The sequence below is a fragment of the Saimiri boliviensis genome, chromosome 20 (genome assembly GCF_048565385.1).
Source record: "Saimiri boliviensis isolate mSaiBol1 chromosome 20, mSaiBol1.pri, whole genome shotgun sequence".
Lineage (NCBI taxonomy): Eukaryota > Metazoa > Chordata > Mammalia > Primates > Cebidae > Saimiri > Saimiri boliviensis.
The window spans coordinates 25,531,331-25,547,870 of NC_133468.1; the positions used below are offsets into that span (position 1 = coordinate 25,531,331).

At 43.9% G+C, this 16,540-nt stretch overlaps 1 protein-coding gene across 2 annotated transcripts in view; it reads right to left on the reverse strand.

Moving 5' to 3' along the window:
* GNA12 (G protein subunit alpha 12) overlaps positions 1-16,540 on the reverse strand; it is a 134,185-nt gene that overhangs the window by 71,479 nt on the left and 46,166 nt on the right. For both annotated transcript variants that reach the window (XM_039460488.2, XM_074390347.1), the window contains exon 2: positions 10,359-10,574. In XM_039460488.2, the coding sequence (XP_039316422.1) occupies positions 10,359-10,574 (216 nt within the window). The remainder of the gene's footprint in view (positions 1-10,358; positions 10,575-16,540) is intronic.

Consider the following 16,540-nt stretch of genomic DNA (forward strand, 5'->3'; position numbering starts at 1 on the left):
CCAGGGAGCTGGCCAATGGGTGGGATTTAGTTTGTCTCTTCCCTCTCCCTGCTTTGCTTCTCTGCTGTCCCCTCTTTGTGTGTATCCTTTCCGTTCATTCTCACCCTCTGAGTTCCCTACTCATTATAGGGGAGTCTCCTATCAGATCCCCCAACTTTAACAATCTTAAGCTTCCACCTCCACCTTGAGACCCCAAAAGATCTGTCAGAAACTGCAGCTCAGGCTCTGCTTCTCCCACAAGGCTCTCTTAGCTGTTTCTCCTGGTGATGCTTTACAATCCTGTCAGTACTTAAGAGGCTTTAATACCATTGATTGATTGACTGAATGAGGCAGAGTCTTGCTCTGTCGCCCAGGCTGGAGTGCAGTGGGGCAATATCAGCTCACTGCAACCTCTGCCTTCTGGGTTCAAGCAATTCTCCTGCTTTGGCTTCCAGAGTAGTTGGGATTACAGGCACCCGCCACCATGCCTGGCTAATTTTTTTTTATTTTTAGTAGAGATGGCATATCACCACATTGGCCAGGCTGGTCTCAAACTACTGACCTTAAGCAATCCACCTTTTTCAGCCTCCCAAAGTGCTCTATGATTATAGGCGTGAGCCACCACACCTGGCCTAATAAATTTATTTTTAACATTTTATCTAGCATTTTAAATTATTTTCAGCAGTTATGTATTATTTTAGATAACTAGTCCACTATAACTAGAAGCTGGAAATAATTTTACCTTATTTTATTTTTATCTCATTAAAAACTTTAAATTTATTTTATTATTTTGAGACAGGGTCTTGCTTTGTCACTGAGGCTGAGGTGCAGTGGTGTGATCATTGCTTACTGGAGCCTCAATTTCCCAGGCTCATGGGATCCTTCCACCTCAGCTTCCTGAGTAGGTAGAACTACACACATGTATCATCACACGTGGATAATTTTTTTGTACTCTTCATAGAGAAGGGGTTTCACCCTGTTGTCCAGGCTGATCTTGAACTCTGGGCTCAAGCGATATGCTGGCCTCAGCTACCAAAGGGCTGGGATTACAACTGTGAGCCACCATTGCCAGCCAAGCTGGAAATCCTAAAATTACTGTGTTAGGATAAATTTCTGGGATGATGAATTATTGCCAAAGAATAGAATAACACTTGATGTTTTGACATACTGTGGAATTTCGTCACTGTATATTCCCACCTTTTATGTATGATAGTACCTATTTCCTGACACCCAATCAGCCCGAAGCATAATTCTTTAAAATCACTCGACCTAGCTGACAAAGTTCATTCAGCATGACTTTAATTTGCATTTCCACAATTAGTGGTATGGCTGATGACTCTATTCCTTCTTTCCTCCGCTTTCTCGCTTTCTCTTGGGGATGCATCCCTCGTGTACCGATTTGCAAGCGCTCTCTCACTCCTTTAGCATCCAGAAAACACTCTGTTGTAAGTTGCAGTTTTCTCCTAATTTGTCATTTGACTCTGAATTTTATTTATGTTGACTTTTGCCACAGAAATGTTAAAATCGTTTACGTAATGAAATTCATCATTATTTTCCTTTGGGGTTTCTGGTCTTGCTGCCACGCAAAGTGTTTCATTATTAACTCTGTTACATCACAAATTTCTACCCGGGGCTACCAATGTTAAAAAACTTCACACTTCAATTTTCTTTCCCCTAGAGGAGTAGATTTTTAGAGGTTTATAAGTATATAATACTCTTCATGATTAATGAAACGAAGGGGAAAGGCCAACATCACAGGCAGAAACACATTACGTTTCTCACCAGTGCAGGATCCAAGAATAGCAAATACCTCAGCTTCCTGCTTCTGTGTCCTCGGGCAAGAGCCACCCCAGAGGAAAAGCAAGTGTCCCACCCGCTCCAGAGCTGGGATCAGCACCCAAATAAGCATTAGACTACCCAGGCTACCCTAAGTTCTTCTCACGCCTGTCTGGGTCATTCATTAACTTTGTCACGTCAAAGTCTCAGGCCTCAAATGGTGTCAATACCAAATAGGACTTGGTAAGGGAATTTCTCAGGTCCTTCTGACTTTAATAGTTCTAAGAAAGCTCTGAATCACACTATGGAAGTTAATTTAGTGTGGAAGGTTAAAAAACTCACACATACACACATTACCAAACCAAAACTAAGAAAGTCATTTCTGATGGTTTAATATCTGAAATAACTCTATTTTCTCTAGAAATTATTCACCATTTCTGACATTGTGACTTATCTTACGAGCTAAAAAATGATGCAGTCTTCATGTTTAAGTATGTGTATTGTACCTGTGCATGTGTGTACACATATAAACATATTTTTTAGATAAACAAGCTGTGGTACCTCCATACCTGGGATCACTACTCAGAAATAAAAAGGTACACTGGCTCATGCCTGTAATCCCAGCACTCTGGGAGGCTGAGGTGCAGGATCACCTGAGGTCAGGAGTTCAAGACCAGCCTGGCCAACATGGTGAAACCCTGTCTCTACTAAAAATACCAAAAAAAAAAAAAAAAAAAAAAAAAAAAAAAAAAAAATTAGCCAGGTGTGGTGGTGGGCACCTATAATCCCAGCTACTTGGGAGGCTGAGGCAGAATTGCTTGAACACAGGAGGTGAAGGCTGCAGTGAGCTGAGACTGCACCACTGCACTCCAGCCTGGGCGACAGAGTGACACTTGGTCTAAAATGAAGGTACACTGGAAAGGGGTAGCACGAGGGAGTCCATGAGAGGTGGTTCTGTATTTCAACTGTGGTATTACATGTAATAAAGTGACACAGAACTACAAGCACTCACTCACCGATGTCAGTCTCCTGATTTTCATCCTCTGCTATAATCCTGTAGGATGTAATCACTGGGGGAGACCCGGTGATGCATACAGGGGACTATCTGTGTAACTTCCTGTGAATCAATACTTAGGTCAAAATGAAAAGTTGAAAAAAAAAAGAAAAGGGAGTTGGAAAAAATGGGCACCTATTGATAGAGTGGTATGAATCAAAAGATGCTTATTGTCAGAGAAAAAAGCAGCAAAGAATGTCAATAGCCAACTCACAAGATAATAAATGTAAATGGCCAAAAACATATGAACAGAACCAGTAAGTATGAAAAGTTTTACTTACCAAGCTGGCAAAACTTATAGAAAACTAAACATATAAACTAAACATATTATATATCTCTCTCAATCTATCTGTCTAAGACTAAACATATAGGAGTTTAAAGCCATATGGCTGGGGCATGGGGAAAATCCTCTCATACAGCTGGTAGGGGCTGGTACAATTTGCTGACTTCAGTTTTCACTAATTAAACACTAACTGAACGCTTGAGAAGATGGCTAGTCCCCGACCAGCAGAGACTGGGACTGATGCTGTCCCTGGGGTGGCTGTCTCTGAGCTGCTATAACCTCTCTCTGTTCCACTCAAGATGACGACTCTAGGCATCCCCGACCCAGCACATCCATCTTGACACCTGAAGGAATGAGAGGTGATGGCCTTCATGGGGAGACTGCGGACTATGGGTCTGAAACATGTTTCTTGGCAGAGAGCAAGGCCCCCAGGAAGGAAGACACTAGATGCCATTGTGGGTGACACCATGAGCACGGGCTTCAGCTCTGCATGCTTTGACCCTGAGGGACATGGTCTAGACACACAGAGGCAGCCTGGGCATACACACAAAGACAAGCAATGGACTCCCCAGCAAGCACCCCAAATCTACAGACAGAACACAACAATCCTGGAGCTCACTCTCCCTCAGGGCAGACGCACCAGGAACCCTGAAGCTGTGTAAGCAGTCGGCGAAGTGGCCTGCGAATCCATCCCTGTTCTAGGGTATCCAGAAACTGACCACAGATCATCGCCTCCATCACCACCACTTACATGTACTTCAAGAGTCTCCACGAGTCCCCCACTTTTATTATCAACGTGGCTGCCAAGGCAGTCCTATTTAAGTGTAAGTCAAACCACAGCATGCCTCTGGCCAATTCCTAAGTCCTTCCAGCAGCCCTCAGGGGCCCCTCCACAGGCACCGAGAGCTGTCGCCAGCCACCCACCACTCCGGCCCGCCTCCTCTCGGCCTCCCTGCTGCACTTTGGAGCACGAAGGCTGCTCCCACCTCAGAGCCTCTGCACTTGCCACTCTTCCAGCTAGAAAACTCTTCTCCCTTCTCCCACATACCCACCGCCTGAGCTTTCCGGTAAATGTCACTCTAGAAAGCTACGTTAGTGAGAGCTAAAGCCAAGACACAGAGGCTTGAACAACACAGGCGGAAGGCCACTTCTGCTTGGGTCCACTCTGCTCAGATTCTTGACACTGGCCAGCCACCGGGAAGGGGGAGAGGCTGGGGGTAAGGGTCATTTTGCCTGTAGTGCAAGATCCAGCACTTATTCCCATGGCTATGCTAAACCACAAGAAGACAGAAAATGTCATCTAGATTTGTGGTTATTGGCTCAACTCTGCTACCATGGCAGAGAGAAAAGAAATGCCAGGGCTGGGCGCGGTGACTCATGCCTGTAATCCCAGTGCTTTGGGAAGCCGAGGTAGGCAGATCACCTGAGGTCAGGAGTTCAAGACCAGCCTGGCCAATGTGGTGAAACCCCATGTCTACTAAAAATACAAAAATTAGCTGGCATGGTGGCAGGCACCTGTAATCCCAGCTGCTTGGGGGAGGCTGAGGTTGCAGTAAGTCGAGATTGTGCCACTGTACTCCAGCCTGGGCAACAGGGCAAGTCTCAAAAAAACAAAAACAAAAAAAACACACAATCAAAAAAATGAATACCAGGAGAGCCAAGAATGTGTGGAAGCTGCCTCCCATGGCCGACCCATGGATCCATCCAGGCTCCTCCAAGCTGCTTGACACCTCCTCCCAGGGACAGTTTGCTGGCTGTGAGTCCACACCGCACAGCCTGCCTTGTTGCTGTGGCCAGGTGATTGCGTTCCTGTTCAAGAGACTTCCGAGGACGTGCTGGACGGCACTTCTAGGAAGTCACTCTAAAAGGAAGAGGGGAGCTCTCCCTCCCTACCCTCCGGGGCTGGAATGCAGCCAAGAACAGGAGTGCACACCTGGACTCTGGGAGAAGTCTGGACAGAGCAAGGAAAGACACAACCTATTTTCACAACTTCATTACCACATTTAATTGACTGGCCACAATTTCAAGAGTAAGTTATGAAAAACAAAAAGTAATTCCATTTATTCAGGCAATTCTGTACCTAGTGATGTTACTGGCCTGCTCATAGGCCATGTTTAGAGGAAAGTTAGGTAGTGAGGATTACTAGTAACGAAGAAAGAAGCAAAGAGCTGTGCAGATTAGTCAGGAAGCAACCAGTTAGGGTGAACAGTGGGACATGAGGCTAAGGACCGAGACCACCTCTGCCCTCGACCATCACACTGCCTCTCTGTGGAGCCTGGGAGAGCCCAGCAGCCGGCCTCGCCCTGTCTCATCTTTCTCTCTCTCCCTTTTTTTTTGAGACAGGGTCTTGTTCTATTGCACAGGCTGGAGTGCAGTGGTGCAATCTCTGCTCACTGCAACCTCGGCCCCTGTGCTGAAGCAATTCTCCTGCCTCAGCCTCCAGAATAGCTGGGATTATAGGCACCCACCACTATGCATGGGTAATTTTCGTATTTTTAGTAGAGATGAGGTTTTGCCACGTTGGCCAGGCTGCTCTTGAACTGACCTCAGGTGATCCACCAGCCTTGGCCTCCCAAAGCACTGGGATTACAGGCGTCATCCACCGTGCCCAGTCCCTTTTACATGACTCACAGTAGTTTCGGGAAAAATAACAACTCAGATCTGTGATTGACTGCTCTGACACCTCAGTTGTGCCTCACTGTCACAGGTAAGTTTAAACTGCTTGGTGTGGTACACGTGGCTGCATAGAACGCTGTCTGTGACCTCCAAGACCCGCCTGTACCCAGTGTTCCGACTGGGTGGGAACGTCCCACTCACCACTCTAGTTAGGCGGCCCCCACTTCTCCAGCGGTGAGGACAGGGATGCAGAGTTCATCCACGCCTGAACTGACCACGTGCAGCATCTCCTGGGCCACGTGCCAGGTCCCCTCCTTGCTCCTGGTGGTGACGTGTGCCTGTGAGGCCTTATTCTGCTGCCATCATTTTGCAACCGTAGAGGAGGCCAGGCCCAAAAGGAACCAGCACAGAGAAGCCCAGGAAAGCCCAGGAAAAGGCAGAACAACAGCTCATACTGCACAGAAAGCCCCCACCTGTGTCAGTTTTTGGCTCACAAAGCCCCTTTGGTGAAGCCATTTGAGCTGGGATTTCTGCGCTTGCATACACAAGCATGCCAACTGATGTACACCCTTCTTGTCTAAAGCCTGCCCGACTCTGCAGGGCAGCCCCTGGCTGCACGAGTGTCTGCCCTGCTGGCTGCTTTCCCAGCCTCTGCCTCTCTGTCTGCTCCCTCTGCCACCTCACTCCACTCTGTCTCACTCAGCATGATCAGCCCCTGGGTCGTCCTACCTGCCTTCAGAAGTCTCCTCCAAAGCACCTCTGACCTCCACCTGCCAGGTAGAATTGTCTGCTTTTTTCCTTTATGCTTAATATAGCCTGATTATTTTTCAATTATACTTTTTTTTGGAGACAGGGTCTTGCTTTGTTGCCCAGGCTGCAATCAGTGCAGTGGCACAATCTCAGCTCACTGTAGCCTTGAACCCTGGGCTCCAGCAAACTTCCCACCTCAGCTACCAAACAATTGGGACTACAGGCACATACCACCTCGCCTGGCTTCAATTATATTTCTTATCACATTTATTACAATGATTTGCTTGTATGTCTATGTGTCCTACCTGCTATGTGAGGAAATGAAACCTGACCTCAGAACAGGGATGGCACACAGAAAGGACTCACTGAAAGAATACTCCCCACGTGGAACAGGAGGAGGACTATGACACATAAATCCAGGTCACGAGCTTCACATCAAAGACACTGATGTATCTATGTCACACCATTCTAATTAACAAGATCCTAAAATTAAATGGTACAGTAAGGCTGGGCCTGGTGGCACACACTTGTAATCCCAGCACTTTGGGAGCCCAAGGCAGGAGGATCGCTTGAGCCCAGGAGTTTGAGACCAGGCAGGGCAACATAGATATCAATGCTATGGAAAAAAAAAAAAAAAAGTAAAAATTAGCCAGGTGTGGTGGCGCACGCCTGTAGTCCCAGCTACTCAGGAGGCTGAGGTGGGTGGTTCATATAAGCCCAGGAGTTCGAGGGTGCAGTGAGCTATGGTCACACTATTGCACTCTAGCCTGGGGGACAGAGCAAGACAGCCTTGACCAAAAAAAAAAAAAAAGAAATAAAAGGTATACTTGAAAGCAGTAACTCACAGCAATACCATCCACATACTATAAGCACATTAGTTAATGTGCAAGCTATATTTAAAAATACTAAATTGTATTTTATTAAAAAGGAGGACAGACAAGAAGATAATATCGATATTAGTTACACTGATGGCCAAAGCCTTTCTGATGAGCATCCTACCGCATCTTACTTAACTGTGTTTTAGAAGATAAGGTCTAACGTGTCAAGGTCATCTTCCTTTCCTTTGAACTGAGCCACAGAAGTGATGACCATGGGGTGTCTGCTGCCTGTGACCAGCAGTGGACAGCAGTGGCCATGCATGGCAAGAGGCCAGTAGAAAAGAAGGCCAGGCTGCCTCCTCTTTGGAAAGGGAAGATTTCCACCCCCGCCTGCCCCAACCACTGCCCACCCTGCTCCTCTCAGAGAAGAAAGGGCCGTCACAAGGTAATCACCAGACACAGCCTTTTCCTCCGCTTTTTGTTTCTGTCTCTGACTGGAATGGCAAGAAAAAGCAAGACAGCAGAGGGGACAGGGAGATGCCTAGTACCTGGCCAACAGCAATTCTCAAAGCAGCTGCAGCTCTTCACAGGAGACTGTCATGGGTGTTAGCAGGGAAAGAAAAAAAGCAAAAAACAAGGCCCCTCATGTTTCTGTTTCCTTCTTTGGAAAATTCTCAATTTCTATCCAAGTTCTAAATGAACGAGAATCTTCTTTCCCAGACTCTGTGAGTTTATGGGGAAAAGGTGTAACCTCAATTTCACACTGAGATACTGACATGTATTTCCCAATTGTTTCTTATATCCCTGCTCTTTAGGAGATCAAAATTTCCTTTCTACCACAACTACATCTTTCCCTTTTCTTTGACTTTTCTTCCAAGTCAAAGAAGAGCTTTTGACACTCAGGAAAAAATTCCAAGAGAAACAAGGCTCTACTGAAGGGGTGAGGGAGGGGAGCCCTGGTAACAGTGAACTTAGTATGTGTGTTCTTTAAATTTTGCTGTAATTGTGTATTTTGACAAAAATGACTATTAGGGTCCTACTATCTAGCTATTTTAATAAAATGCTCCATTTTTCTTCTGAATAAAAAGAAGCACAAATGTATAAAATATAATAATAACAGTCATGTACCCATTACCCAATAAACAAGAATTCATCATCTTTGCATTTGGTTATCATAGACTTTACAAATGCATTAATGACTTCAACTGTATATTTTTTGTATCTTCAAAGTCTCATGGTCTGAAGCTTAAGATCAAAACAAAGAGATGACTACTGACCTACCTGTGGCCACTTTACCCTAATCATACACCAAGCTCACGTCTAGATTAAAAGCTCGCACTCTGGGGACAGGCTCATTGGTCTTCTTCACGGCTCTATTCCAGCATGTAGCACAGTGTCTCACACAGTAGGTGCTCCATGAATGCAGAATGAATGAATGAATGAATGAATGAATGAATGAGTGAACAAAGGGAGAAACAAGCAGACGACTTTCAGGCCCAAATTTCTCACCGTGATTATCAAGATGTGGCCTGAGGCACACCATAACCAGTGTGGGCTTATTTCCATGTGGTGACAATACAAGGGCTTGACTTCCTAAATTGGGAGGTCCCTTCCAGCATCGACACCCTGCATGTTAACATTAGGGGGAATTGGGGGAAAAATATAAGGAAACTGAACTGAGAGGACTATTAGCAGACTCTGTAGGACCTCTCAGATGAATGAAGAAAAATAAAAATTACTCTGCAGAACAAAGGTGGGTAAAAGATATGAATAGGGCGGGGCATGGTGCTCATGCCTGTAATTCCAGCACTTTAGAAGGCTGAAGCGGGTGGATCACTTGAGGCCAGGAGTTCAAGATCAGCCTGGCCAACATGGTGAAACCCCATCTGTACTAAAAAAGTGTTAGCCAATGTGGTAGCAGGTGCCTGTAGTCCCATCTACTCAGGAGGCTGACTGAGGTGGGAGAATCACTTGAATCCGCAGGTGGAGGGTGCAATGAACTGAGATGGCATGACTGCACTCCAGCCTGGACAAAAGAGCGAGACTCCATCTCAAAAAAAAAAAAAAAAAAAAAAAGATGTTTTCAATAGCAAAATATGAAAAACAATTAAAAGGTACCTCCATGAAAGAAGGAATGATCCCAGTATCTTTCCACAATGGAACATCAGAGGGCAGTGAAAAGGAAAGAACCACAGCTCTGTGCATCGCCTGAAGAAATTCCAACACGTTGAGTGAAAAAGGTAAGTCACAGAAGCATATATATAGTAAGAAACGATTTATAAATAGTTTAAGAATCAGTAAAACTCAAGACTGTCATGTTTACAAATAATAGTTATGGCAAAATCATAAGAAGGGCAAAGAATTAATGACTTCAACTTGCCTCTGGGTGCTCAGGGGGCAAACGGCTGTGAGAGTCAGAGGCATTTCCAGATATCCTGGGTATATATTAATTTCAGCTGTGCACATTTATGCTGGTTATAGGAAACACTGTACATTTTACTTTATGGTTAATGTTGAAAGGTAGGGAAAAACACAAAAGGCAAACAGGCAAAACCCCCCAAATTTTTTGGTTACAGATTCAGACCCTAAATGAGTCTAAATAACTGGCCTTTGTGAAGTTTTTAACCCTTAAAAAAAAAAAGGGAAGAAATGTGAAGGCAACAACTGGGCGGGGTCGGATTTGCTTCCGAGGTGCTGTTCTGAAAACGTTTGTGATTTGCCCATATCCATAGGTCCAAAGCTGGGAAGCTGTATTGAGTGGGTGTTATTTCCCACCATGAACAAAAGTCTCTAAAAAACTCAAATTCCTTGGGTTGCACCAGTCCTGACTTTTCTAAAGAGAACCCTCGATATTCTCAGAAGAAAGCTATTGATCTTGCCCAAGTGGCTCTTGCTCCCTCTTGAGCCTTTTATATAGCGTCTGCCTCCGTCCTGTGTTTTGGTTATTTATCATTACAACTTACGGTGATTTAGAGCCTGCTCGGACTGCTACACGGTTTTTAAGGAAATTCAACTAAAGGTCCAAAACAGTCGTGTAAAAAACACACCATCAGCTGCCCAGAAAGAGAGCTCATTCACTTACCAGCTGAAACTCGCTCCTCCGGCTAAAAGCCTCCCTGATGCCAGAATCCCTCCAGAGTGCGCTCAGGGCGGGGACGTACAGCTGGAAGGTGGCAGGCTCCACGGGCAGCCCCGCCTTGTTCTCGAAGGCCATCAGGAACATCCCATGCTTCTCATTTTCAGAATACTGCCAAGGAATGCCAAGCTTATCTCGTGCATCGACAAGAACCCTGGAGCCCTAAAAAATAAAAGAAATAAAAGAGGATTTAATTGCATTCCAAAGACTAAACCACAGCAGAAAACCTCAAAATGGGCATCAATTGTCATAATGCAGAAAACTCACAAGCTAGCCAATGTGCAGCCAGAGTTTGTCTCTTGGTTTGTTTGTTTTAGTGTGAAATGCCTTAACTCCTAGGAACACAGCATCACCAAGACAGATAATATGGCCGAAGGCAGTGGCTCACATTGTGATCCCAACACTTTGAGAGGCCAAGGAGGGAGGACTGATTGAGCATAGGAATTTGAGACCAGCCTGGGCAACAGAGCAAGACCCTGCCTCTACAAAAAATTCAAATTACATTAAACACTTAGCTGGGCATGGTTGTGGCTTACCTGTAGTCCCAGCTACTCAGGAGGCTTAGTGGGGAGGATTGCTTGAGCCCAGGCGGTCAAGGCTGCAGTCATCTATGATTGCAGCTCTTGCACGTGCGCTCGCGCGTTCTCTCTCTCCTCCCTCCCTCCCTCCCTCCCTCCCTCCCTCTCTCTCTCTCTCTCTCTCTCTCTCTCTCTCTATATATATATATATATATATATATATATATATATATATTTATTTATTTATTTTGAGACAGAGTTTCACTCTTGTTGCCCAGGCTGGAGTACAATGGCGAGATCTCGGCTCACCGCAACCTCCACCACCTGGGTTTAAGCAATTCTCCTGTCTCAGCCTCCTGAGTAGCTGGAATTACAGACATGCACCACTATACCAGGCTAATTTTGTATTTTTAGTAGAGATGGGGTTTCTCTTTGTTGGTCAGGCTGGTCTCAAACTCCTGACCTCAGGTGATCTGCCCACCTCAGCCTCCCAAAGTGTTGGAATGACAGGTGTGAGCCACAATGTCTGGCCTTTGCAGCACTACATTCTAGCCTGGGCAACAGAGCAAGACCATGTCTCGAAAAAAAAAGAAAGAAAGAAAGAAAAGAAAGAAAGAGAAGAGAAAGAAATAAAGAAAGAAAAGAAAACAGGTGTACATAAGCACCATAGAAAGAAGTCTGCCTTTTACTATCACTCGTTTGCAAAGTTACTGGAAAAGAGACAACTGAGGGAGGAGGTGGTAGCAATAAATTCAGAAAATTTAACTGGACAATGAAGTGTATCAGTAAAAAACAATTTTTTTTTTTTTTTTTTTTTTTTTTTTGAGATGGGAGTTTCACTCTTGTCACCCAGGCTGGAGTGCAATGGCGTTATCTGACTCACCACAACCTCTGTCTCCTGGGTTTAAGTGAATTCTCCTGCCTCAGCCTCCCAAGTAGTGGGGATTATAGGCACCTGCCACCACGCCTGGCTAATTTTTGTCTTTTTAGCTGAGATTACAAGCATCTACCACCATACACAGCTAATTTTTGTATTTTTAGTAGAGATGGGGTTTCACCATGTGGTTCAGGCTGGTCTCGAACTCCTGACCTCAGCTAATCCGCCTGCCTCAGCCTCCCCCGCAAAAAACCAACACTTTAACAACAACTATAGTAAGCCCCACCCTATATCTGGGGCATAGGTTCCAAGACCCTCAGTGGATGTTGAAACCTTGAATGGTACCAAACCCTATCTGTATTGTGTTTAAAGTTTAATTTATAAATCAGGCACAGTAAGAGATTAACAACAGCTCAAAATAAAATACAACAATTATAACAATATACTGTCATGAAAATTATGTAAATGTATCCTCTCCTTCTCTCTCAAATGTGGTACTACTGTCCTCACCTATTTTCTGTTGGTGGCTCCTGCGGATGAGGGGGATTACTGTACTGCTTTGAGTCCTACCCGTGCTACACTGTCATCATCACCGAAATCTGGCAGCTCCTCTATTCCAGAAGATACAAACAGGTGGGAAAACATACAAATCCAGGCAGTCAGCAGTCACGAGACAGGAAAAGACTAAAATACGACAAGCCAAGTAGCCTGCCCACTGAAATGGGAGCCAGGCAATCATGTTCTAGTTTTAACGCCACCATTGTTTGTGATGATGAGAAACTACTTTTCATTCTTTTGCTCATTTCCTCATTGTTAAAAATAAAGTTAATATTTTTCTTCCCTTTCTTACCTCACCGACAGGGTCAAGGGGATGAAGAAATAACCTAAACTAAAATAGTATTAGGGAATGCAGCCAGTGTTTGGAAAATATTGTCTCAGCTAAAAAAGCCCCCACAAGCAGTCAAGAGGTCTATTTTACCATTCTTAGACTAAGGCTTCGAAATCAGCAAGGCAGTGTCTATGAGAACTTCTGCGTTCTTCTGAGGGCTACGCTGCATACTTCCTTGCATGGTCCACATTGGGGTGTGTGCGGAGTGGTCAAGGGCCCTGAGAAGGCGACCAAAGGCAGGTCTGTCCATCTGGAAAAGGCTTCTCGTCTCACAGCAATCTGGGGAAATCAGGCCAGCTGAGAGCGGCACCCTGGCCTCCAGTACAGAGAGCACCAGGGTCAACTGCCCACTAGGCACTTACCTATGTTTTTTTATGTTTTGGAGACAGGGTCTTGGTCTGTTACCCAGGCTGGAGTACAGTGGCAAGAACATGGTTCACTGCAATCTGGATCTCCTGGGCTCAAGTGATACTTGCGTCTCAGCCTCTCAAGGAGCTGGGACCACAGGCATGCCTCACTATGCTCGGCTAATTTTTAAATTTTTGTAAAGTCAGGGTCTTACTATGTTGCCTAGGCTGGTCTCAAACTCCTGGACTCAAATGATCCTCTGGCCTTAGCTATCTAAAGCGCTAGGAATTATAGGTGTAAGACACTGCATCCAGCCTTTTTTTTTTTTTTTTTTTAAGTAACAGTTTTACTGTGCTAATCCATGTGTCATAGAACTCATCCATTTAAAGTATACAACTCACTTATCCTAAAAAGCTTCATTTCTTTTAGTTGGCCCTCATCCTAAAAAGCTTCATTTCTAAGGGCAGAGTAGATGAATCCATTCTGCCTCCGTCATCTCTCTGCTGCAGCATCAATTTGGTGCCTGTAACTTCCACTTCTGCCTTGAGTAACTGAGTCGGTGTAATGATGACCAAAGAGTAGTTAAATCTCTCCCCTCCAGATCCAGCTGACCAGGACAGTCTGGTTAGAGTTGTTCTTAAAATTTCTGCCTCAGGACCTCGTCTGTCTGCCATTGGAGACCGTGCTTAGTTCTACCAATTCACAAATATATGGCAAAACACTGGATCAGGCACTGTGGGGGAAACAAACTTTAAGAAGCAGTATCTGATACCCAGAAACTCAGAGTCTGGCTAGAAAGACAAATATATGGATTAAAAAATACCACCTACTCATGATTTAAAAAAAAAAAAAATCTCAGCAAACTAGGAATAGAGAAATTCTTCCACTTGATAAAGAACACTGACAAAAATCAGACAGCTAACCTCATAATTAATGGTGAAAGATTGAATGCTTTCCCGCCAACATTAGGAAAAGACAAAGACGCCTACTTCTACCACTGCTATCCAACATGGTACTGGAAGTTCTAGCCAGTGTGGTAAGGTAGAAAAATAAAAGATCATACAGCTCAGGAAAAGTAGGGGCGGGGGTAGAAATTACAGATCAGACAGAAAAAAAAAAAAAAGGAAAACGCACAACTAAACCTATTTGCAGATAAAAAGATGATATATGTAGAAAATCCCAAAGTAATCTACCAAAAAAACTCCTAGAATAAACAAATGAATCCAGCATGGTTATAGAATATAAAGTCAACACACAAAATTCAATTGTCTTTCTATTAATCAGCAATGAACATGTGGAAAGCGAAATGAAAAATGCAATACCTTTAACAATCACTAAAATAATGAAACAGGTATAAATCTAACAAAATACATACAGGACTGTGTGCCGAAAACTGCAAAATGTTGATGAAAGAAATTTTCAAAATCTAATAGATATACCATGGTCATGAATTGGAAGACTCAACACATAGCAATATCTTAGCACAATTTCCATAAAATCCCAGCCAGATCTTTTGCAGATATGTTTATTCCAAAATTGATATGAAAAAGCACTGAATTAGCCAAAGCCAGTCTGAAAAAGAAAAGTGGGAACAATCAGTCTATCTAATGTTAAGACTTACTATATCGCTATGATAATCAAGACTGGGTGGTACTGGTGAGGTGACAGACACACAGATCAATGGAACATAACAGAGAACCCAGGGATAGCCCCTGATATAGTTAGCTGACTTTTGTAAAGCTGCAAAAGCAATTAAAAAGAGGAAGACTGGTCTTCAACAAATGCTACTGGAGGAACTGAACTTCCATAGGCAAAGAAAATCAGGGAAAAAAAAAAAGAAAGAAAAAGAAAAGGACCTTGACCTGAACTTCGCAGGTTACACAAAATCAGATCAAACGGCAGAACTGTAACACAGGAGAGTATCTTCAGGATGCAGGCTGTGGTCAAAGTTCTCAGATGTGACTCCAAAGGTATGATTCAGAAGAGAAAAATATCAATAAACTGAACTTTATCAAAACTAAAATCTTTTGCTCTGCCAAAGACCCTCTTAAGTGGCTGAAAGGAAGCTATGAACTGGGAGAAAATATTTGCCAACCACACATCTGCCATATCTGACAAAGGACTCATTTAGAATATATAAAGAACATTCAAAACTCAGCAGGTAGGCCAGATGCAGTGGCTCACACCTGTAATCCTAACACTTTTGGAGGCTAAGGGGAGAGGATCACTTGGGGCCTGAAGGTCGATACCATCCTGGGCAACATAGTGAGACCTTGTCTCTAAGAATAAATAAAAAAATTAGCCAGGCATGGTGGTGCATGACGACAGTTCCAGCTATGCAGGAGGCTGAGACGGGAAGATCACTTGAGCCCAAGAGTTTGAGGTTACAGTCAGCTATGATTGTGTCACTGCACTCCAGCCTGGGTGACAGAGCAAGATCCTGACAAACATATATAAATACATACATACTCAATAGTTTAAAAAGCAAACAATCCAGTTAGAAAATGGGCAAAATTCAGCAGGTCATGGAATGAAATGAATAAAGAGAAAAAAAGAGAAATTTTAAAAAGAAAATGGGCAAAAGACATGATGTGATAGTTTACTGAGAACATACACAAATAGCAAATACCCGAGTGAAAAGATGTTCAAGATCACCAGACGTCAGGAAAAAGCAGATCGAGACTTCAGTAAGATATTGCTCTACATCTATTAAAACAGCTTAAAAACAAAACAAAAAAAACAGCGACACCACCAAATGGAGGCAAATGCAGGTGAGGACGCAGACACACCACACCTCCCATACACTGCTGGTGGGAATGTCAAATGGTACAAACCAGAAAACAGTTGGGTGGATTTATACCCAACTGTATACGGACTGTAGTTAACTATTATAAATTAGTCTTGGGATTACAGGCATGAGCCACTGTCCTGGTCTGTTGAGTTAGTTACTAAAAATGCGACTTCCAAATAGCCTAGCAGATGTACTCTGGGGTATTTATCTCAGAAATATAGAAGCTGAGTCCACATAAAAGCCTGTAATGTTCATAGCAGCTCTATTCATCATAGCTCCAAACTGGAAACAAACTGTGATACACTATACCATGGAATATCACTCAGCAATAAAAAGGAATTCACTGCTGAAATGCAGCAACCCGGATGAAGCTCTAGGACATTATGTTAAACAAAAAGTCAATCTCAAAAGATCACACATTATGTGATTCTGTTTATGTAACATTGTTGAAGTGACAAAATTATAGAGATGAACAGCAGATTCACAGTTGCCAGGGGTTAGTAATGGAAAAGACGGGGAGAAAGGGGCAGCATCTAGAACGAGATCTTTGTGGTCTTAACTGTGGTGGTAGTTACAGAAATCTACATAGGTGATGAAAAGGCGCAGAATCACAAACACACAGTTCCAAAGTCCATTTCCTGACTTCAATATCATACTGAAATTATGTGTGTCCTAACTTTGGGAAAAACTGCATATCTCTCTGCA